Source organism: Hippocampus bargibanti, linkage group LG06 (genome assembly GCF_051943395.1).
Source record: "Hippocampus bargibanti isolate YZ-2025 linkage group LG06, ASM5194339v1, whole genome shotgun sequence".
NCBI classification, from domain to species: domain Eukaryota; kingdom Metazoa; phylum Chordata; class Actinopteri; order Syngnathiformes; family Syngnathidae; genus Hippocampus; species Hippocampus bargibanti.
Window position 1 is genome coordinate 30,729,389 of NC_142739.1, and position 25,103 is coordinate 30,754,491.

Below are 25,103 nucleotides of genomic sequence, written 5' to 3' on the forward strand. Positions count from 1 at the left end.
TTTTCGCCACTAATTCGCTACTAATTCTCATTTTCACACTTTGCTTTGTCAGCATTTCTGGTGTCAACGTTATTTTTGAGAGACTTTCATGGAAAAATGGACAGATACAAAGATATATTGGATGTATTACAAAGTTAAGATTCAAATGAGACATATACACATGTGTGTATGTATGTGTATATATGTACAGTGTATGTATATATATATATATATATATATATATATATATATATATATAGATAGATGGATAGATAGATAGATAATATAAAGGCCAATGAAGCTTTGAGCATTCCATTCCGCTACCAAAACATGAGAAGCAAAGTGACGACGTGGACGAACTATCTACCAAAATAAAATAAAGGTTTACTTTGTAACCGTGTTGTCGCCTCGTCTCTCACATTTTCCTGCTGCCGATTGTCTGACATCAAAGAGAGAAAAAAAATGGACTTTGTTCTTTGTTGCTTTCTTTTCTTCCATTCCCAATTTTCTTTTTGTCCATCGTTCCATTTTTTTGAATTGCGTTATCCTCATTGCCTTCGGGCAGCAGGTGGAGGACACCCTGAACCAGTTGCCAGCCAATCACACGGCACACTTCAACAAATATTGTGTTAATTAGCTAGCTACGGTATATAGTCATGCTATATTGTGTTTATTCTTTGTGTTGATTAGCCACTTAGCTATATTTGGCTAGCTCGCTAGCTTTCTATCTTTTTGAGTTATTCCGGATTGAGTGAACGCTGGTGCTTGTGGCTGCCGCTGCTCACCTACAGAAAAACTTCTCTTGTGACTGAAAAGTGATCTTGAGAGTTTTGAAAGGCACTTTTAAATTAAATGGATTAGTATTATTATTATTAGTAGTAGTAGTTTTAGTATTAGTATGAGTATTAGTAGTATTAGTATGAGCATTATTATTATTATTATTAGTAGTAGTATTAGTGTGAGTATGAATATTAGTATTATTATTTTATTATTTTATTGTTATTAATAGTAGTATTCTTCTTATATCATCAGTCAGCTTTCTGTCTCTTTTAGTCTCTGTGTCCCTCCTTAGCTCGTTCGTGGCAAAATGAGCCGGCAGAGGGCGCTGCGCCCTCGAAGTCCAAAGCAAAGGACCGTCGTCGGCCGCCGTAATTTGCTGAAGGAGAAAATGTCAGTGAAAAAAAGACCAAAAGAAAGAAAAGGAAAAGTGAAGAATGATTTGGAGACTTTGCTTGTTTTTAGCTCATCAACTTTTTTTACTTCAAGATGGCGGCGCGAGAGTGGCTGCCTTTACAGCAGCTCCCGGATTTTGCTTTTCTACTTCTCCCTTTCATCACTCTGCTGCTGTGAAATGTCCATTTCTCCACTGCGAGACGAATAAAAGCTAATCGATCCATATTATTTGTTATTTAGTGTTTTTGTTGTTGTTTTGACTTCAAGATGGCTGCCACAAGAGTGGCTTCCTTTTTCCAGCAGCTCCTGTATTTTGTTTTTCTACTTCTTTCTTTCCTCTTCCTTTCATCACTTTGCTGTTGTGAAATGTCAATTTTTCCACTGCGAGACGAACAAAGGTACATCCAATCCAACGTTTTTTTTTTCGTTGGCATCAAATGAGTCCATTTAAACCGAATCGCGCAGATTTATTTTGAAATTTCACCCCCTTCCTCTCAATTATTTAAGGGGAACGGAAGCTACATTCTCATTTCACTTGCTTTTTTTTCTCAACGCGTATTTGTTTCGTTCTTGCAGAGGTTCGATATGCTCTAGAGCCCCCCCCACACGCCGGCGACGTTGTGATAAGCCGTCACGCGAATCCATCAAAGGATTCGCGAGCATCTCACTGGCTCGCCGAGGAGGAAAGGGTGGGCTTCAAATCACCCCAACAACCGCCCCAAGCACCCTCCTCCCCTCTCGGTGTCTCCGCCGCACTACCTGAGCCGCTTGGACGGTGCGGCTGTTCCACATCTTCCGGGCTGCTGCGGCGGTGGCGGCATACGACGACGCCGGAAAGCCGAACGAAGCTTCATCTCGACGGCTACGAGCGGCGGCGCCTCCCCCCTACCACCCCACCGGAGACTCTGCTTTTTTGTTTTTGTCAAGCCGGATATCGTTAAAAAAACGAAAACGCGTCCGTTCCGCACGGCGGCGTGGAGCGGCTTGTTGAGGAGGAGCACCCCCCACCCCCCGACTTTCACCCCCGCCCCCTTTCCGTGTACTCGGATGGTACCGCTGGATTGATGGCGTCGTCAAGGGATTACAACACGCCTATCCGGGTTTTTTGTTGTTGACAGCCGCGTTGGTGGGCGCGTCATGCATCTGCACGCAACTTTGTCCACGTCCCCCCCTGTTTGAGTTTGATTAGAAGAGGGGGGGGGGGGGAGTGTGGAGTACAGACAAAAAACCCAAACCCAGAAAGGAAGAGCGAAGCATGCACCGGAGACAACGCTAAAGAGAGCCCGACAGTGGACTTGTGCTAAAATAAGCTAAAGAAAAAGCTAACAAAAAGCTTTAAAAAGCTAAACAAGCTCAAGCGCTTTCCCGGAAGCTAAGACCAACCAGCTGTGCGGGGAAGGGGGGCCGGTTGAGGGGGGCGCAACGAGACCCAAGAGAAGGAGTGGCGGTCCCAGATGGTGTTCCGCAAGTTGCCCGGCGTCTCCGCGTCGGGCATGGGTCTGCGTCTATCGCAAAAGTTTGTGTTCTTGCTCTTCTTGTCGGGCCTGGTCACCCTCTGCCTGGGGGCTCTTTTCTTCCTGCCCCACTCGCTCAGACTCAAGCGCATCTTCCTCAACAAGAGCGAAAGCCAGACGGCCGCCGCGCCGGCGCCACCCCGCGACGACGCCGACGAGCGGACCGAGCGATCTCGGGATTTGGAGCGACCGCCCGCCAACGGGGATGACGGCGCCCGGGCGACGGGCCTCGCCAGGCTCAAAGGACTCGCTCGGAAGACGCCGCCGTCCCCCCGCGAGGCCGCCGACCAACTCCTGGCGGGGGGCACGGCGCGGGAGGACCCCCTCTCGGTATCGGAGAAAGCTTCCTCGCCGGAGTCGGACGGCGCCTTTGCCTACGAGAAGTTCCGCAGGTGTCTGCTGAAGCCCCCCCTGGGGAGGGACGGCGGTAAACCGGCGGACCCCGACACCGACAGGCGGCGCGACAAAGTCAGAGAGGTAAGAGACTTTGTTCTCAGTTTTCAAAGACATCCCGTGTGGTTGTTCGTCCCCGTTTGGCGAGCGTCAAAGCGACAAAACGGAAACCGTCAGTCGTTGAGGGGTTTCGACTGTCGTAAAATACCGAAAGTCCGATCTCGGTGAACCGAGGCGGTTGCTTAAGAAAAAACCAAAGGCATTTGTCAACATGTCGTTTTTCGAGGGGGACCCTTGAAGGTCCAAGTCTTGGAGGTCCACGCACGCCGTTCCCATCGCAGGTTTTCCTAGCGCACTTTTTGAATACCTTGTCTTCGGTCTCCGCGATGTGACGGACCTTGACTGGTACCCTCCCCGTCCCTATTGCCCAACCAACATCTCTGTGGTTCGTTCAATCCAAAACCGGGGACCGGTCCCCAGAATTTCCTCTTTGGTATTTTTCAGCTGCCGTCCTTCCGCACCACCATGGGTCTTTGACTCCCTCCAAAAGGTTCCCAGGCAGCTTCGGTCTGGTTACTAGTTGTAGACCGTGCTTCAAGGGACTCTCAAGGGGTTCCTACTTGTCATCAGGTCCAGATAAGCGAACGGGCAGTTCGCAGTACTACCTCCAGACCGGTGTCGATAGCTCGTATGGCGCTTTGCGACCTCAAGGGGGTTTGACGCGTGATCCTGTTGCCTCATTTGGATGCTGATGACACGGCAACCGAAGCTTCATCAGGACACTTTGACACGTTGCAATGGCCGCCAATCGAACCTCCCGATCGACCTTTGGGCGGTTCAATGACCCCTCGACCCCGAACGACTCGATAGCCGTGCAGACTGAAGGCTGTTTTTTGTTGCCGGAGGGAGGGTGTCGTTTTGACGCTAGCTATTGGCCCGCTAACTCGGATCAAAGCGGACTTTCTCTGCCGGATTTCCCAACCTCTCCTGGTTGGTCATGTGCCTGCGGAGGCCGGCGGGGGCAGTCCAGCGCGCTAGCGGAGGTGTCGGCGGAGGGCAGTGCGGTTGGCGGGGGCTGTTTGTGTTGATAGCGCAGAAAAAAAAGAACGTTCTGCAAAGTCAACATCCTGTGCAAAATGAAAAACACGTTTCATCTCGTTTTTTTCCTTTCCGTCCACGTCTTCCATCGTGGGTTGCGTAACATAAGCCTCTTTTTCCCGATGATGAGGCCTGCGAAAATGCGCGGCAGATGTTCCTTCTTCCCGACAATCAAACCCACATTTCTCCCTCCAACTTTCTCCTTTGAATTCCAGCAGTGGGATTGTTGCAACTTGCTTCGTAACTCTGGTAACAGAGACAAAGCTAGCTAGCTAAGTGACCCAATTAACAAAATATATAACTCAAATAACAGTTACAAAGCTAGCTGAGTAACTCTGGTAACAGAGAATGCCAGCCAGCTAGCTAATAGATAGCTAATAGCTAGCTAGCGAGCTAGCCAGCTATAGAGCTAATAGAGAGCTAGCTAGATAGTTAACTAGTGAGCCAGATAGTTAGCTAGCCAACCAGATAGCTATAAATTCAATCCTAAAGGCTTTTTTTTTTCTCCCCTTTTCCATATTTTCCTCTTTGAAAAAAAAGCCAAAATATCTTTTCCGAGGCTCAGATTTCACCTGCCCCTCCTTATGCCCCCTCTCCCCCCCTTATGCTGTAATGTTGCAATAAATTCCAGGCAAAAGCCAATTTCCCCAGTGGAGGGGGTCTCCTCCTGCTGACATAATGGGGTCATTGTGCGTGGAGCGGATAATCCCCCCCCCCTACCACCCCGCATCATGTGTGAAAGCTCGCCGTTGCGCTCCGAAACAACACGTTTGATTACGTTCCAGCCTTGGGGGGGGGGGGGTGCTAAACCCAAGCCAAATGTGTGTTTTCCTTTTTCCGCATTTTGACGTTGTGAAGAAGGCACTCTGGGGGGGGGGTAGCAAAAAAAAATATATCATAATAATAATACAGTGATACCTTGGTTTACGAACTTAATTGGTTCCCAGACAGAGTGTAAGGTGAAAAGTATGTATCCCAAAATTTAATTTCCCATAGAAAACCATTAAAATGAGAATAATCCGTTCCCAGGTCCCGATAAAACATAATTTTCTACTTAATTTTTGTAATTATCTATAATTTATACATAATTTTCTACTAATATACATTATTTTTTTAATGACCAAAACAAGCCGGCTGCCATTTTCTTGTTAGGAGAACGGGCTCGTTCGCAAACGACACATTGTGTCAGCTCCGTGTGTATCCCGAAAACTAGTTTGTATGCCAAGGTAAAATGTTCATAAATGTAACGTTCGTAAACCGAAAAGTTCGTAAGCAAGGGCTTCGTAAACACGATCAAGCAAACTAAAAACTGCCCAAAAGCCACCAAATTGCAAGTAATTTAAAATGAAGTGCAGCACGTGAGTCGGCGGAAGCTAATAAGGAGTCTCGCGAGCGAGCGAAGCGACCGATCGGATCGATGACCAATCAACACTTTGCGTTTTCTCATTAACGCCGTTTAAAGAGCTGCGGGCTGCCAGCTCAACGCGTCCCTCGTTGGACGATCCGTCGCCGTCGTCCAACCTTGAAGGAAAAGCGCGCTAACGAGCGAGGCCTGCTCGCCTTTGATGAGACGACTAATTGTTGGAAAAATGAGGAAACGCGACCGCCGCTGACCAAAAAAAACCTAAACAAAAAACGACTTTTTCGCCGCCGTTCCGAAAAACGAAAGAAAAGAAACATGGACGGCTATCATCTACAGGAAAAATAAAGCAGTAACAAAGATAGTAGAAAGCACCAAGCAGTAAAACCAAGAAGAAAAAAGAAAATAAAGCAAGAGAAAAAACAGATGAACAGAAAAATGAACAAACAAGTAAATACAATGAAACAGTCAATAAATAAATTAATAAATAAGCAGGAAAAATGAACAAACAGAAAATAAATACATCAATAAATAAGGAGTGAAAATAAACCACAATTACATAAATAAATAAATATATTAATAAATAATACATAAATAAGCAGGAAAAAAATAACCAACAGAAAATAAATACCATACAATAAATAAATAACTCAATAAATAAATAGATAAATAAATAACTCAATAAACACATAAACAATCAGGGAAAATAAACAACAAATGAATAAATAAACAGGTAATAAATAAATAAACACATAAATACATAACTAAATAAGCAGGAAAACTAAACAAACAGAAAATATAGAAAGAACTAAATCAAAAAGAAATACATGCATAAATACATAAATTCATAAATACATAAGCAAATAAGTGAATCAATAATCAGGGAAAATAAAGAGAAAAATAAAGAAATAAATAAATAGATCATACATAAACACAAATAAACACCTAAATAAATAAACAAATACATAAATAAGCAAGGGGAAAAAAGAACAAATAAATAAATAAACAAATAAACTGGGAAAATAAAGAACAAATGAATAAATAAATAAACAGGAAAGATGAACAACCAAAAAATATATGAAGAACAAAATGAAAAAGAAACAAATGCATAAATAAATACATAAATAAGTGAATAAATAATCAGGGAAAGTAAACACAAAGAAACACATAATAAATAAAAACACGAATGAATGAATGAATGAATGAAATAACAGAGGTCAGCTTTTCAAGGCCTATAAAAGCTTGTTGATTTCTTGCAACGCTGACGCGCACCTCAAGCGCCGCCGTCACCTCCAAAGTCAAAAGTTTGTCAGCAAAAACAAAAAACGGAGCGACCGCCGCATTCCACGCCAACACGACTCGTTGCGCTGGAGGTCAAAGGTTAAATGACCTCAGGCCCGATCACGGTTGGCGCTGGACGATACTTGGAAAAAAAATCTGAATAATCAGATTTCAAAGACGCCATACAAGGCAGAGAGAGAGAGAGAGAAAGCCCGGCAGCCCCCCTGGAACCATTTGAGTCCCACTCGGGCTTTGAGCGCAAGCATGCATGTTGTTTTCTGACCAATTAGGCAGCCATAAAAGCAGAACGGGCCGGACCCGCCAGCTCGTATTGGGGGGGGGGGGGGTTCTTGCATCTAGGCCAACCTCTTCTTCAACGTTCACTTTTGTTGACGAGGCGGGGGAGGGGAGGAGGGTTGTCGGTATATTTTGGTGAAAAAAAAAAACATCCATCGGGGGGGGGGGGCGGCCCCCCAAATGTGCAGCGTGTCACCCTGCGACTTTCACATTTTGGCAAACGGGTCAAAGGTGGCAGTCTGGTGTTGTTGGAAGTAGAATCCGACATGCCTGCCAACACGCCCCCCCCCCCTCCCCTTCTCCCCCCCGTTCCATTTCTGAGGCACTGGTGAAGGCGACGCCATTTTTGTTACACGCTGGCCAAGCCCAACGTTGCAACCTGTTAGTGCCGCTTAGGAGGATTTAGGGCTGCCGCTGCTCACCTGCACACAAAAAAAAAAAAAAAAATCCAGTGACTGTAAAGTGACTAAAGTAAAGTTGCGCTTAGAAATTAAATGTATTTATTTATTTAATGTTTCTTCTTATTTATTTGTTTTTTTGTTTGTTTGTTTATTTATGATCTATTTGTATGTATGTATTGATTTATTTTTATTTTTTTGTTTATTATCCACGCTTATTTATCTATTTGTGTTTTTAATTTATTTATTTATTATTCATTTATTTGTTTATTTAATATCTGTTTTGTTTATTTGTTTATTTTCCCTGCTTTTTATGTGTTTATTTATGTGTTTAGTTATTTTTTGTTTGTTTATTTTTTCACATCTTATTTATTTATTTATTTATTTATCTTTTTATTTATTTGTTTATTCATTATCTGTTTATGTATTTATTGATGTATTTATGTATTTTTTTCTTTATTTTTTCCCCATCTGATTTATTTAGTTATGTATTTATTTTGTGTTTCTTTTTATTTATTTATTTGTTTGTTTATGATCTGTTTGTGTATTTATTGATTGCTTTATTTTTTGTTTATTTTCCCTGCTTATTTATTTATTTGTTTGTGTGTTTATTTATGTATTTTTTTGTGGAGAAACGTACCAAAGTTGCAAATGTCCCCTTTGTGAGACTGAATGGCTTTCTGATTCTGATTTTGATCAAAGCAAATGTGCGCGTTGGCTTGGAATTTCGGGCATTTTTGGGCCAAATCAGACTTGTCGCAACAATTTCCTGGATTTTCTCGTTTGGGAAGGGTGACGTGTTGCAAACTACAAATAATCGATTTTATTTGGATTAGATTAGATTAGATTAGTCTTTATTAGCCTCGCAGTGGAGAAATGGACATTTCACAGCAGCAAAGTGAGGAAAGGAATGGAAGAAGTAGAAAACAAAATACAGGAGCTGCTGTCACTCGCGGTGCCATCTTGAAGTCAAAATAACAAAACAAAGCAAAATAACAAATCATATAATACAAAGACAGCCATTCGATCTTAACTTAACATTTTTGTCATTGTCACTCGATTTCCAGGATCCACAAAATATTGAGTTCTACAACTACATCAACATTAAATTCAGCGTAAGAAACCTTAGATTGTCTTCTTTCATCAAGAAAAAATAGTTAATTCCTAAATTATATGGGTCTGGAGTTATCTGAGCTTGAAACGGGGGCAGATATACAAAATACAATGTCATGGTATGGTAATATTGGTTGATACAGCGCTTGAACAACAACTGAAGCTGGAACAAAGTGCTAACATGGACAAAAAAAATGGAAATGGCGGGGGGGGGGGGGGGGGGGGGGCGTGGCCACCGAGGACCACCAGATTCCTTCTCGTGTGCTTGGAGAAATTTTTTGCTGGGAAAAAAAAACGATTTGGTTTAAGCTAGCGTCCATGTTATGTTTTGTGGGCATCGTTACTTTCCACACCAGGTAAGCCCAGCGAGCTAAAAGGCTAACAAAGCGGAGGAGGGAGGGGGAGGGGGCTGTGGTGGTGGAGCGGGGGGGGGGGGGGGGGGGCAAAACCAACAAACAAACAAACAGCCAGCGCTAGCTAGCGAGCTAGCAGACATCACCGACGTTGGCCCGCTGACAGCTAACGGCCATTCAAATTCATGCCAAAGGCAACCCGGTCTGGCCAGCGACATTCAAGGGGGGCCCATTGAAGGGGGGGGGGGTGTTGTTGCCATGGCAACGCGGAATCCAAGTCGACACGGAACCAAGCTTGCATCACTTAGACTAAACGGAAGAAGAAAAAAAACCTCTGCACATAGACGCAAAGTCAGTACGTGCCGTTTCTAATGTGGAAAGGTCGCGGCTTGGAATTGAAGCGGATTTACAGTACGTGGGACTAACAAGAGATGCGAGACAATCTCTTTTGGTCAATGGATGCTACAGTGTCGTGTTTGCTTTCAATATTTAGCTTGTAGCAAACGTGCATATTCCAACATGACGTCCCTGATCCACTGGTGAAAAGGATGCTTTGATCCTCTCCTCTTTCATCTAGAGCTGCTTCATGCAACAGTGAAGGTGCATCCCAAATTTATTCAGGAATTGAAAATATGACCGAGCGCAATTCCCGAATTAGTACAGGTTTTGTGTTTTCATGCTTGCTTGCCAATAAAGCGCTGGTCAGACCTCTGGCAATGTTTTTCCCTTCCACATGCGGGCAGCATTTACCTTTTTTGTCCAGCGCTTTGTTCCAGCTTCAGATGTCGTTAAAAGGCAATATAAATCAATACGTATTGTATTTTGTACATGCGCCCCCATTTCACGCTTAGATAACTCCAGACCCATATAACTTAGGAATTAACTCTTTTTTTTTTCAGATGAAAGAAGATATTCTAAGCTTTCTAACAGTGTATTGAATATTTATGTCATCCTAAAACTGAATATCCTGTGGGTCCTGGAATTTGAGTGTCAATGACAATAACCCTGGCACTGGATTGGACACACACCGTCTGCCAGTCAATAAGTGATTTTTTTTCTAGAAAAGTCCGTCTTTCCCAGTAAATCTGAAAGCAAATCCATTTATTCAGCCATTGTGGGTTGACAAAGCCACTATTAAATCAACACAACAATATACTTGCTTATGCAGCTCGCTATAAATACAGTGTGCTAGCTCTGGCCAGTATGCGCTTATCACTAGAGGTTAATGATACAATTGGTGACGTTTTTTTTTCCTTGTGCGGAGGGAAAAAAGCCATAATCTTGTCTGATAGGCTTTTAAAATTCAAAATAATATTTTTTTAGGGGTGGGAGGGGTCACTATACATCCAGCCAATAAAAATCCAAACTGAAAAATTGAGGCGACGAATCCTGACGCTGATAGCGTGATGGAAATACATATTTTTTTTAGAAGCCAAATTGTCTGTCGATGTGGATTGATCGTGACTTGGTGTTCACATATGCGGAAGCGGTTGCAGTGGGCCGCTGACCCCCCTTTCCCGCGCCCCTCTTACATCATCATGGCGGACATGAATAATTCATGAGCATTTGGCTGTGCATTTTGCATTTCTTCCTCTTCTCTATCGTCGCCGCCGTCTTGCCAGCTTTTCTTTTAATAAGAATCATACGTTTCATTGATCAGCGCCTTTCAAAATTCTCAAGGTCACTTTACAGTCACAGGATAGGTTTTTCTGTGGGTGAGCAGCGGCAGCCATATGCGCCAGCGTTCACTCAACCCAGAAGTAACTCAACTGTATAGAAAGCTAGCTAGCTGATAGATAACTAATAGATAGCTATCTAGTTAGACAGCTAATAGATAGCAAATAGATAGCTAGCTAGGTAGCCGGCAACGGTGACCCCATTCAACCGGGAATAACTCAAATAGATCAAGTTAGTTAGCTAGCTAATAGATGACTAATAGATAGCTATATAGATAGCCAGCTAGCTAGTTAGACAGCAAATAGATAGCTAGCTAGATAGCCAGCAATGGTGACCCCGTTCAACCGGAAATAACTCAAATAGATAGAAAGCTATCTAGCTAGCTAGCCATTAAAAACCTAGCTAGATAGCTAGCCAGCTAGACAGCCATATCGCCAATAGCTATTTAACTAGGTAGCTAGTTAGGTAGGTAGCTAGGTAGCTAGCTAAGTGGATAGCTAAATGTAATCAATGTCGGCTTTTTCACCCCCCTTAACTCCGTAACTTTACTACGACCTCTAAAAAAATGAAATGTGCTTTGTCTCTGCTTCATTCCCGCCGTGCCGACATGTCACGACACGCCGGATCTCACCAGGTATTTTTCTGCGCTGCAACGAGGCGCTCTAAAGTCGCCAGAATGGCCCAATACTTCCGGCCCACGACGGAATCTTTTTTTTAAACGTGAGTGCAGTTACAATGTCAAGGAAAACAAAATGGAGTCAAAGTTAGCGTCGTTGGCGGCGGCTTTTCCTCCTCCGCCGCCGCGAAGGCATGAAAAGACACGTCTGCCCGGGCTTGTTTGATCGCCACGCGATTCCATCCGTCAGCGCCCACAAGTCGCATCCTCAGCGCAGGGAAAAATCAGGACTCGGCGGCGCGCCGGGAGCCCAATTGGGTGCGTTCGCCGTCCGGCTTTTTGTTTGAAGTCGCTCCGATGACAATTTTTCAGCGGCGCCGCCGGTGAAGTGTCGGCGGGAATCAATAAGGCAATTCGTGGCCGCCGTTCAGCTTATTTACTCCAGCGGGCCGGACGGGACATTGCCAATCCATGTCTTTGAAATGCAAACGTTAGCGCGTTTTGCTAAGAGGTCGTGATGAGGCAACTTTTTGCCACCGTTGCCGATAGTGACGATAAACGGAAGCATCCAAACGGTTGACTTCCGGGCTGAAGCTTCACCAAGCTTCATTTGTTCTATGGCGCCGTCATGTGGACAATCAATGTTGTGACAGAGATGATTGCAAGTGGCCAATGGCAGGCTCTCCGAGCCCATTTTTGGATCTCTGACTTTGTGTAGTTCCTTTTGTTCGGGCCTTTGAACGTCCTGTCAGCCGCCTGAGCCAAAAGATAAAGTCGTCTATCTTCTCCTTTGTGGCCAAAGCTTGACATTTGAAAGACTAAACGGTCACACAAAAAAAACAAAAAACAAAAACGTTGTGACTCGACGGGATGCCGTTGTGGCCTTGCCGAGACGTCTCCGGGCACCCGCAACGCTCTTGTGATGACGCGACGCCTCGATTTCGTCTGCGCAAAGATAAAGTTGTCCTATCTTGTCATTTGTGGCCAAAGCTTGACATTTGACAGGGGTGCGGAAGGACCAAACGGTCGCAAAAAAAAAAAAAAACGCAGTAACTCGACGGGATGCTGCCGTCGCTCGCCTTTGCGGCCTCGCCGAGACGTCTCCGGGCGCCCGCAACGCTCTTGTGATGACGCGACGCTTTGTTCTCGTTCTGCGCAAATATATAGTCGTCCTCGCTTCTCATTTGTGACCAAAGCTTGACAGTTGACGGGTGGCGAAAGGACCAAAACGGTCGCAAAAAAAACAAACCAAAAAAAACGCAGTGACTCGACGGGATGCTGCCGTCGCTCGCCTTTGCGGCCTCGCCGAGACGTCTCCGGGCGCTCTCAGCGCTCTTGTGATGACGCGACGCTTTGTTCTCGTCTGTGCCCGTCGGCGTTCGATCGACGACAAGCGGACAAAGGTGGTCTTTGTTTTACTGTCTGCTCAGAGCTGAGAAGCGAGGGACGGCGGGTGGGGGGGGGGGAGGTGTGCTTACTTAAGCAAACAAGAAAAAAATACCCATGGGCCACGCAAGTGCCCTAGGAAATATTTTGGGGAAGTCGGAAGATTAGGTTTAGAGGTGATCATTCCAAGGCCATGACATCATGGCTGCCCTCTTAGCACGAAACATTTTTTTTGCGTTCAGGAAGCGGATGTGGCAAATGTTTGTTGGGGATGGGGGGGGGGGGTCATTTGGATGTGGTCTTGTTTGTGTCAAAGGAAGTGAATTTGACGTTTCAAATTGACAGCGCAGAAAAATGCAAAAAGCAGACGTGAAAATTCACTAACTCGTCGGAACGTTAGCCGAAATGTTGCCCGTTAGGATTTTCTAAATAAAAGCGGTTGGTTGCAATCTTGTTTTTTTAGCAGCCTTGCAGTTCTTTGTCAGGCTGCTGAATTGGGAAAATTCAGTAACTCGTTTGAAATCTGTCAGCCAAGATGTTGCTGGTTAGGATTTTCAAAATAAAAACGTTGCAATCTTGTATTCTTCTTATTTGTGAGGCCGGTTGAATTGAGGAAATTCAGTAACTCGTTTGGAATCTGTCGAAATGTTAGCCGAAATGTCACCGGTTCGGATTTTCAAAATAAAAGAGTTGCAGACTTGTATTTTTTTGAGCAGCCTTGCAGTTATTTGTCAGGCTGGTGAATTGAGAAAATTCACTAACTCGTTTGCAATCTGTCGAAATGTTAGCCCAAATGTTGCCCGTTAGGATTTTCAAAATAAAATCGTTGCAATCTTGTATCCTTTGAGCAGCATTACGGTTATTTGTCAGGCCGGTAAATTGGGAAAATTCTGTAACTATTTTGGAATCTGTCGGAATGTTAGCCGAAATGTTGTCGGTTATGATTTTCAAAATAAAAGCGTTGCAATCTTGTATTCTTTGAGCAGCCTTGCAGTTATTTGTCAGGCCGGTGAATTGGAAGCTGATTTTGTTTGGCATGGAAAATGCGAGGCGCCTGTTTGTATACGCTCATGAAAAAGTGGATGCTTCTCTCTGTGGGGGGGCGGGGGTGCGCTTGCAACTTCCTACCTCGTAGCGCGCGCGCGCGCCAAATCAACGCTGGAGTCGATTGGCCCTGAAATCAGGCGAGCTCTTTTCTTGCGTCTTGAAAGCGGCGTGTTTGCACAACATGAATATTGATGAGCGTGGAAAATAAGACGGGCGGCGGCTCGTTGATTTCGGCGTGGTAGCAATTCATTAACATGGGCCTTCAATGGGGCCGCCTGATGCGCCAAAAAGCCGCGTGGCGACGTCCTTGTTGTTTTTCTTTTGTTTTTCAAAAGTGTCTCCTTGTTGTCAACATGCGGAGGGGAAAAAATGCACCGCCAATCTTGAAAATTGATGAATTGATAAATTGATACATTGATACATAAATAAATTAAAAAAAAAAATCAATCAATTAATCAATCAATCAATCTTCCAATCAATAAATCGATCAATTGATCAATCAATCAACCGATCGACCGACCTTGCAATCAATCAATCTTCCAATCAATCCATCAACCGATCGACCAATCTTGCAATGAATCAATCAATCGATCTCCCAATCAATCAATAAATCAATCAATCAATCAATCAATCAATCAATCAATACATCGTTCAATCAATACACCAATCAACCAATCAGTCAATACATCAATCAATACATCAATACGTCAATAAATAAAAATAAATAAATATAAATTTACGTAAATAAATATAAATTTAACTAAATTAAAATAATAATAATAAATAAATTGCTAAATTGATGATAAATTGCTGAATAAAAATAACTAAATCTAAATTGAATGAATGAATAAAAATAAATGAATCAATAAAATGGATTTATATTAAATCCATAAAGACATCAAAGTAAATGAATCGATTCCCGCCGTGCCTCGTTGCCTTCCGTCGTGGTGGCGAGGGCCGACGTGGCCGTTTGACTCTTTCATTTCCTGAAAGTTGTTGTTGTGAGTGGAGTGAAAACCAAAAAAGGAAAAAAAACAAGCCTGCTGTGGCTTGCCGCTTTCCTTTCTTCTTTCCTCACCGGTTTTGTTGTCGTTGTTTTTTCGCTCTGCACGGAGTTCATCAAAGATTACAACGAAGGCGGGGGCGAAAGTGGAGGCAAAAAAAAAAAAAAAAGATGGTGGCGATAACCTCCAGTTGAGTCTGCGCTCGGATGAACCAAAATGGAAGGAGAGGGAGGTGGAAGACGTTGATGGGATTTTCGAGTGTCTCAGTCGCCCCCAAAAAGCCACGATTGTCTGCCAAAAATGAGCCCGTGCCACACGCGCCAGCGTTCACTCAACCCGAAAGTGACTCGGTCAGAAAGCTAGCTCACGAGCTAATACATAGCTAGATAGCTAGATACCTACATAGCTAGGTAGGTAGATAGATAGACAGACAGACGGATAGATAGATAGATAGATAGATAGATAGATAGATAGATAGATAGATAGATAGATAGATAGATAGATAGATAGATAGATAGATAGATAGATAGATAGATAGATAGATAGATAGATAGATAGATAGATAGATAGATAGATAGATAGATAGATATTTTCGGAGTCATTTTGATTGGTGTTTTGCATTTGACTAAAATATCAGCGTGTGTGTTTTGGGTATTTTTTAGATGCTAGAACACGTTTCTCAGGTGTCAGTTAGGAAACCAAAAAATGGTGTCGGTTGTCCTTTAAAATGTGCGCCTTATGTAACGCTGTCGTTAGCGGTAATGGACTCGATGACGTCGCTTCTCCGGCTTGGTCTTCAACCTGAACCCGATTCACTTGCCATCGCGCAGCACTGAAAACCCCCTAACCCGATGCGCCCCCCTTTCTCACCCAAGACCCCCCTCACACTCCGCCAGTCTATTTTGTTGATGGATACGCTCTTGGCTTTATGGCTTCTTGCCGCACGGGAGCCGACGCGCTTGGTTTCTCGTGTTTGCCGGGGGAGGGGGGTCTGGATGGATGGCAGCGAGCATCCATAACTCTGATTTGCTGTTTGCTCCTCAGGAAGTTTTATGGCCGCCGCGGTGATGGGATTGGGGGTGGTGGGTGGGGGGGGGGGGCTGCTTTAGCGTGTTTGCGCCCTTCAAAAATCTCCCACCCGCGTTTAATGCGTCATCAGAGGATGACGAGCAGCTGGTGAAATTTCCCCTTTTTCATCTCCTGAAATTTGGAGCGAGGATGAAATGCGATGGAATCAAACTTTAATGACCCCCCCCCCCCCCCAAAAAAAAAATAAAAATAAAAAATAAAACTGAAAACGCTTAGTTGACGCTAAGTAGTACTGGCAGAAAATGTGCTTAGTTTGATGCTGTTTTTTGGGTGGACAAGTCCAAACCCGTCGACTTTCTGGGGATTTCTGTCCGTCACGAGAAAACCATTCATTTTTAACGCATTCAGTCAAAGTTAGCTTTATTGTCAAATATGCTAATATGCTAATATGCATGACATGCAGCACAGATGAAATGAATGTCCTCTCGGACCCAGCGTGCAAGGCACTTAGAATGTGGCTAAAAAAGACAGACAATTGACAACAGACAACACATGTCATTTGTGAATGTAAAGTGAGGTAGTGTCGTCTGGAAAGTGACGTCATGTCGGAAACAAGAAAAAAAGGGTTGCAGTGAGGTCTTGCAGAAAAAAAAACAGAAAGAACAAAAATACACTTCAGGATGATAGTACAGCGTGTACTCAGAGTTCGCTGAGTGTGGCAGTGGGAAGGGGCAGGGGGGGCAGGGCTGGGAGGGAGTTCACTACCAGACGATATGCAAACATGTCGGATGTTACCTGTACTCTAGCTATCTTTGTTCCAGCTTCAACTTTTGTTAAAGCTATTTGCTATCTAGATGGCTAGCTAGCTCTCTAGCTACCTATCTATTAGCTATCTAGCTACCTATCTATTAGCTATCTATCCTTGAGAGTTTTGAAAGGCTCTTAGGCAGAAAATGTATTGTTATTATTATTAGCTATCTATTAGCTAGCTAGCTAGCTTTCTATCTATTTGAGTTCACGCACAGAACAAGTTTTGAAACGCGCTTATCAATGAAATGTATATATTTGGGTGTTTGATTGTTACGTTGTTTGACATTTGTTTGTTTTTTCCGAGAACTAAAAGCTGGTCGCTGTCGTCGGCCATTTTCCGTTCCGGGATTTAAAAGCGACCCATCGCTAACACCGTTAAGCTAGCCGTCACGCGACTCCAAAGGGTTTTCGAAGTCCGCTTGACTTTCTAAGCTTGCCCAAAAAAGTCCCTCCGCTTGCGCTTTGTAAATGACTCATTTGTCTAAATAGCTAAAACGCACCCCCCCCGACCCCCGACCCCCTTTAACGTTATTGATGAGGGCACCGGCTCGGCTTTGGCTATTTGTTTTTTTTTCTTTTGCGCGGCTCGCAATTCTTAATGGTCTGATTAGATCAATTAGAGCGCCAAGGTGCTCGCTAACTCATGATTTAGACAGCCTTCATCAGCTTATTGGACTCGTTAATAGGCTTAATCGGACCACCTCTGCGGGGGGCCTGCGTTTGTACTACTTGTACATTTGGGGGGGGGGGGTTAAGGGGGCCTAGTAGATAAAGGTGGAATGGCTGTGAAAATGTTGACTTTTCAGAATCACAATCATCTTTAATGGCGAAGTACAGTGATACCTCCGCTTATGAACGCCTTAGCTCACGAACCTTTCGCTTTACGAACATTAAATTCGCAAGAATATAATCTTGGCATACAAAGTAGTTTTTTCGGCAAATGAACACCAACCAAACCACGCGGTCGAACAGCACCACGGTGGCTGGCGGACTACTTTTCCACACACCCTTTGAGTGCAGACGTGGTTTGCTATCGAGTGGAGTAGTTTTGCTATTATGGGAGCGAAAAAGACCCCACCACAGGCTCGTGTTAAGCCTCAGAAGACATTAAAGAAAATGATGGTCGAGCAGAAGAAGAAGATCATCAAAAAACACCAACGATGTGTGCATTTCTGTGACTTAGCGTCCCAGTACCAGGACGCTAAGTCGACCATTGCTACGTGTCTAAGCAACGGTCTCAGGCAATAGAAAAGGTTGAAAAACTTCTCTTGACTTAAATTAAAGAAAAGCAGCCAGCACGGGACAGTGTGAGTGAGGGTATTATCGGCCAGAAAGCACGGCAACTTCACTCCGATATCATCAAGAGGCAACTACATCAACGACTATCACAAAGGTCGATAAAAACCACTTTATTATATAGTACAGTTTATTACTTTCATTATAATACAATAGCACATTTATTATACATAAAATAAGGTCTATTTTATGTAGTTTTAAGGCTTATCTAGAGAAAATTATGTTTTATGGGCACCTAGGAACGGTTTATTCTCATTTTAATGTTTTCCTATGGGAAATTAATGTTTGGAATACACATTTTTCGCCTGATACACTTTCTGGGAACCAATTCAGTTTATAAGCCAATGTATCACTGTATTTAGAACACACAAGTCATTTGTCTCCGGTAGAACATGTTGCACTAGTATCATCATAAGAAAAATGGAGGCACGATAGAGTTCTATTTGGGGGTTTAATGGCGAGGGAAGAAGCTGTTGAAATGTCTGCTGGATTTGGTGCAAATAGCGCCTGCCTGACGGGAGTGGCTACAAAAGGTGGTGGGCAGGGTGCGGAGGGTCCAGTCGGATTTTCCGCCCCCTTGTTTCCATTCTTACAGTGGCTCACTTCACGTCTTCATCGAACATGAGCGCCATGCTAATGGCACCCCTGCGCGTTTAGCGACTGTTAGCGGTAATACGATGTGTCGTTAAACGAAGCGACAAACGACTAAAAGCGCCTTTACTGGTCTTTCCGATATAATTTATTATCCTCAGTGGGAAGCGGAGATTTACGGAGCTGCTCCGTCATCTAATCTGCCTAGCAACCGGTGGTCATGTGACATCGCCAGGCAAATGGGATACTCAAGGATTCGACCTGTTTTTTTTTTTTTTGTTACTCGGTACGTCGCTAAGGGCGAATCGGACTCTCGTTTTGTCTTTTGAATGCCGAGGTAAAAACCGCAGAGGTCACCGGGAGGTAGTTCGACATGAATGAGCGAGGGGGGAGATGTTGCGGGGGAGGGCGGCCATGTTCCATCATTGTTTGTACTGTTGAGGCTTATCTGCTTCCGTGAAAAAGCTCGACGTGTCGGCGTACTGGTTGCAAATGAGATTAGTGCCATTCCAAAAAAGGGGGGGCTCATTTCTCGCGCGCCGACTCCCACTAGGCCCCCCCCCCCCCCGCGACTCGTAACGGCGCCTTGAGAATTAGCCGCGTTTCGTAGCAATAACATCCGTTTTCTCTGCTCTGTTTGGTGGTGTTGTTTTGATTGGAAAGCGCCCACGCAGCCCGAGTGTTGGAAAGCAAACGCTCAAAACGACCGCAGTTAACTCATTCAATGCCAGACGATGTGCAAAAATGTGTCCAATCCAGTGCCAGGGTTTTTGTCATTGTCACTCGAATTCCAGGAGCCACAGAATATTCAGTTTTAGGAATACATAAACAATCAATTTGGTGTAAAAAAACTGAAACTCTCTTCTTTCATCAGCTAAAAAGAGTTAATTCCTAAGTGATATGGGTCTGGAGTTATCTGAGCTTGAAATGAGGGCCTGCTGTACAAAATACAATGCAATATATACATACAGGTAACATCCAAGCTACGACCGGGTTCCGTTCCGACAAAACGGTCATAAGTCAAACGGTCGTAAGTCGAATTACATTCAAAACGGCCGATGTGACGATTTAAACGACAGGATAGTATGAGTTAATTCCTAAGTGATATGGGTCTGGAGTTATATGAGCTTGAAATGAGGGCCGGCTGTGCAAAATACAATGCAATACGTACATGCAGGTAACATCGGAGTTACGACCGGGTTTCGTTCCGACAAAACGGTCGTAAGTCGAATTCCATTTGAATTCCGACGTGACATTTACACGACAGGATAGTATGAGTTAATTGAAGGGTTGAGTGAGCGCTGGCGCGTGTGGCTGCCGCTGCTCACTCGCAGAAAAAAACTTATTCCGTGACTGTAAAGTAAACTTTGAGAGTTTTGAAAGGCGCTTATAAATCAAATGTTTTATTATTATTATTATTATTATTATTAATATTATTATTATTGTTATTATTATGATAAGAAGAAGCATCAAAGCCATCTGTGGTGTGCCTCTTGGCCACTAGGGGCAGTCTAATGTCGTCACGCAAACAACACAGCCAATTTGACAGCGACTGCAAGCAATTGGCGACACTGCCGTCATCTCACTTGTTCTTCGCGGAGGATAAAGAAGATGTGTCATTGTCGACTTGTCCAGAAATAACTTTTGAGAAATTATTTGAACGCACGGCGCCATGATGCTATTTAGTCACTAGCTCGTGACCACATAGCGCGGCGGCGGGATCTCGACATTCCAACATGCTGTTTGCCCCCCCCCCCCCCCCCAAAAAAAAAAAAAAAAAAACACATTGAGCCGGCTTGATTTGCATGTTGCTGGACGAGAACCAACCGGCCTCCTTTTAATCTGCACGGGCCCATCTGGCGTGTGAGGAGGTCACACTGCCCACATTCACATTCACAACCCCCCCCCCCTCCTTATTACCCATAATCCTTCTGGGGGGGAGGTCCTTTTCCTCGCTCTCTCGCCCCCTGGTGACATTTTCATCGAGCTACGTTTGTATTGTTTCTGAAGTCGCCCCACCTCTTTATTATACAGTTATACCTTGGCTTATGAACTTAATTGGTTCATAGTAAGTGTGTGTAAGGCGAAAAGTGTGTATTCCAAACATTCATTTCCCATAGGAAACCATTAAAATGAGAATAATCCGTTCCCAGGTCCCCATGAAACATAATTTTCTACTAATAAATAGGGCCTTATAACTACACAAACTAGACCTTATTTTACCTATACTAAATGTGCTATGGTATTGAAATGAAAGAAATAAACTGTACAGTATAATACAGTGGGTTTATTGACCTTTGTGATGGTTGTTGATGGCTTGATGGAATGGAGTGGCCGCTTTCATCAGCGTTAAACACCTGATGAGGAACGTAGCCTTCTTCTTTCACCATCTTAAGGAATGATTCCTTGTAAGCTTTGGCAGCTTTATGGTCAGAAGTGGCTGCCTCACCATGACGAATGACACTGTGAATCCCTGTACGACGCTTCAAGTTCTCGAAGTATCCGTGGCTAGCCTTGAAATCATCAATGGATGACGAACTTCCAGGTTGCCTCTTGACGATATCCGAGTGAAGTTGCCGTGCTTCCTCTGCGATAATTTTAGCTAGTTCCTCATCAATTGTGTTCTGTTTAGCTGGGTTGATCGCTTTTTGCATTGTATGTCTCAAGGAGCTCTGGGAAGTTGCAACAGAACAGATGCAGGCGGACACACTAGAAACTTCATTAATAGCTGGTTCTCTTGCTTGTATGTTCTCTTGAAATTATACATTTGGCTTGTGCGGGTTATTTGTGGAGCCTGATCAATGGGATATTTTAACCTTGCAGTGTACTCTGCTTATTGACCTATCAATGAAGTTGAAACGAGTCCAAATTTCACTGTGTTTACTATCCATTTTCTCACCCATCTTGTTTTTTTTGGCTTACCTGCCATCTTGTCAACACGACCTCAAGGAGAGCTTCTCCCAAAATCAAGTCATTCCAAAGCGGGCTGGGGTTCATCGATTTCCAAAGGGGAGGCCAAGGAGGTGGGATTATCCGGATTTAATGGGGGAGGGAGGGGGGGCGAAATCCGCTTTGCGTCCGGCGTCCAGATTTCCATCACGCTGATGTGCGGCGGGGTCAAGCGCTTCGGGGCCGTTAGCTCGCTTCGTCGTATTTTATTGTCTCCTCTCGAGGACTTGCACACTTGCAGGAATCAAAACAAGGGCGCGGAAAATCCCACTAGACCCTCCGCACCCTGCCCACCACCTTTTCCTGCGACTCCCATCAGGCAGGCGCTACCTGCACCAAATCCGGCAGACATTTCAACAGCTTCTTCCCCCGTCGGTCGCCATGAACTCTCTAAACAGTAACCCAAATACAAGTGTATAGTGTCTCCATTTTTCTTCTGATGATACTAGTGCAACATGTTCTACCGGAGACAAATTCCTTATGTGTTCTACATACTTCTACATACTTGGCAATAAAGACGATTCTGATTCTTTTAACGTTGTTGTTGAGAGCGTGGCGGGGGAGGGGAGGTCGGGGGGGGGGGGGGGGGGTCCAGGCAGGATGTGTTGTGGCCCGGCAGATCTGCTGACTTTGCAAAGACAAACACAAAGCAGGAAGTGGAAGTGTTTGGATTTATGGCCGCCCACCGCTATCGCTTATCCCTTGTTCAGCAAATGTTTGAGCCTTCAAAAAAAGTGCTGGAGGGCGGGGGGTGTCACAGCCATTTTTTTTTCTTTTAATTGAGGCTGGATGTGCCTGATGTTGAAGTCTGTTCTTGAAACTTTGAAGCTACATCTTTGCAACACCTCGTCACCATGACAACAACATGGCCTACTCTTGTTTCCAGCACAGTTTTTGATGTGATGCTTTAAATCCAAGGGAGTCAATCAGAATCAGAATGCACTTTATTGGCCAAGTATGTAGAACACACAAGGAATTTGTCTCCGGTAGAACACGCTGCACTAGTATCATCCTAAGAAAAATGGCAAAAAGGCACTATACAGTTACTGTTTTGAGAGTTAACAGTGACGGGGGAAGAAGCTATTGAAATGTCTGCTGGATTTGGTGCAGGTAGCACCTGCCTGAGGGGAGTCGCTGGAAAAGGTGGTGGGCAGGGTGCGGAGGGTGCAGTAGGATTTTTCCTCCCCCTTCTTTTTGTATATGTATCGCTTTGGAGCATCGAGTAGTTACAGTGGGCGCAGATACCAGGCACCGATACGAAAAAAAAAAACAAAAACGGATGGTCGACTGATCCGACGTTAGCGAATGATCCTCCGTGTGGGAAACAAAAGGCCTTTTGTTTCACCATCTAACGACGTCGTCCTATCGATGAGTTCAAAGTACTGGCGGAGCCCGTCTCCGTCTTTGGATTGATTGTTTTTCAGATACGCCTTTTTTTTTTTTTATATTCCGAGCAGTTCCCGGAAAGCGGCAAGCATTTTTAGTTGCAGTCTGATGGAGAAGCGCCGAGCCCCCTAAAGCCCCCCTCCCCCTCCCCCCACTGACTTGAAAGACATATAAAGCAGCGGCATCGGCGTTCTCCGCATATCAAACGGACGTGCAGTGAGCCACATTGGGATTTACGACCTGCTTTTTACCTGCTTTTTTTTGGGTTAGGGGATGACAATCACTCACATCCATTTTCCCCCTTTTTGGTCGACTCTGTCACAATTTGCGAGGTGGTGATGGTGGTGGAGCCCAAATAAGCAGGCAGGAGGGAGCAGCAGCTTGTATTTGACAAATTGTATTAAAATAAAGTCAGGAGGAAGAAAATGTAAAACATCATAGTCATCCGAACAGAAAAGTACAAAGTATCAAAGAAAACCACGAGTAAAAATCTGATGAGACAAACCTGACAGGGTGAAGCAAACACATTCACAGTACAATGACCTGACACCGAATGGTCGTTCCGGGAGTCCTTTTAACTGCCACTGATCGGAACGACCAACACCTGCGCAGGTGCAGGCGGGGCCAACAGCACCGCCCGTTGGTCGCCAACCAGATCGCGACAGACTCAATGCAATACAAAAGCAGGCGACAAATTTTCTTCTCTCCGACACAAGTCGGTTGCAAATTGAAAATGCGCTCGTATTTCCGAGTCCAATCATTTCCAAGAGCGAAAAAAAAATGGGGCGCAATTACCGCTAATTGGTAAAGTGGCAAGAATCGGGGTGGCGAAAACTGGTCGTTGCACACGGGGGGAAACAGACGGAAATTTATTTGCTGCCTTCATCCCCGAGCAGCTGTTCGCTGCTGAAAACGCCACCAAATCCAACAGACATTTCAACAGCTTCTTTCCCCGTCGCCATGAACTCTCTAAAAAGTCACTCAAATCGGACTGTATAGTGCCTCTATTTTTCTTATGATGATACTAGTCCAGCGTGTTCTACCGGAGACAAATTCCTTGTGTGTTCTACATACTTGGCCAATAAAAATGATTCAGATTCTAATTTTAAAAGGTTGTTTTCTAGACTTGGAACGGATTTTTTTTTTTACATTGATCATAATGGAAGGTATTGTTTCGGTTATCGAACTAATCGTTTTTCAAAAAAGTTTTCTGGAACAGATTATGGTCGAAAACAGGTATCACTGTAGTTTGGCTCCCACAACATGTACAGTCTCGTGCCACTTTGCAATTTTCTTATGATGATACTAGTGCAGCATGTTCTACCGGAGACAAATTCCTTGTGTGTTCTACGTACTTGGCAAATAAAGATGATTCGTATTCTGAAAAGTAAACAGTACAAATCCTAATTTGGAATTGATCTTTTTTTAACTCATTGACTGGCAGATGATGTGCGAAAAAGTGTCCACTCCAGAAAGAGTTAATTTCTAAGTTATATGGCTCTGGAGTTATCTGAGCGTGAAATGGGGGCAACCGTCCAAAATATAATGCAATACTGGTTTCTATAGCGCTTTAACAGCAGCTGAAGCTGGAACAGAGCGCTAACATGGACAAATGCTGCCCCCTTGTGGAAGAGAAAAAAAACATTGCCAGAGGTTTGATCAGCGCTTTATCGACAACCAAGTAAGAACAACCAAAACCCGACCAAATTCGGGAATGGCGCTCTACTCTACGTCATATTTTCAATTCCTGAATAAATTAGTGAATGGCAGTGAATTAATTAATTGAATAAGAGAATTACAGGATTCCATTTTTTTATTATTTCAATTTCATGTGATCAGAATAGAATTCCATTTACCGCAGAGGACCAAAAATAACAACCCTGGCAACCCCCCCCCCAGAACAGAACCAAAGAGCTGCCTGCAAGCAGATTTCCTAGAATCCACTCAGTGAACTCTCCAATAGCGACCCACTCGTTCTCTCAGCATCTGTGGCTGATGCGGTTACCGAGGCAACCCCTCTGCGGCTTTGCATCCGTGACGCATGTCTGTCAGCAGTGACCTTCAGTTTCCCTTTTTTGGGTACCCCTCCCCCCCCCCCAAAAAAAAACCCCACAATTCAATTGCTTTCCCAGCAGAAAAAAAAAAAAAAATGGAGGCGACACGCTAATGTTTTTAGCTTCCTGCTAACAGTCCATAAACTAGCTACCTAGCCGGCTATCTATTTGCTATCTAGCTAGTTACCTAGCTAGTTATCTATGTTCTATCTATTAGCTAGCTACTTAGCTGGCTATATATTTGCTATCTATTTGATATCTATTTGCTATCTATTAGCTATCTGGCTGTCTAGTTAGCT

General features: G+C 44.2%; 1 protein-coding gene across 1 annotated transcript in view; it reads left to right on the forward strand.

Moving 5' to 3' along the window:
- The first annotated feature begins 1,782 nt into the window (after positions 1 to 1,782).
- Positions 1,783 to 25,103, forward strand: part of LOC148897259 (mannosyl-oligosaccharide 1,2-alpha-mannosidase IA) — a 45,821-nt gene continuing 22,500 nt past the window's right edge. Inside the window, exon 1 of the mRNA XM_088998179.1 lies at positions 1,783 to 3,143. Coding sequence (XP_088854305.1) covers positions 2,607 to 3,143 — 537 coding nt within the window. The 5' untranslated portion in view covers positions 1,783 to 2,606. The remainder of the gene's footprint in view (positions 3,144 to 25,103) is intronic.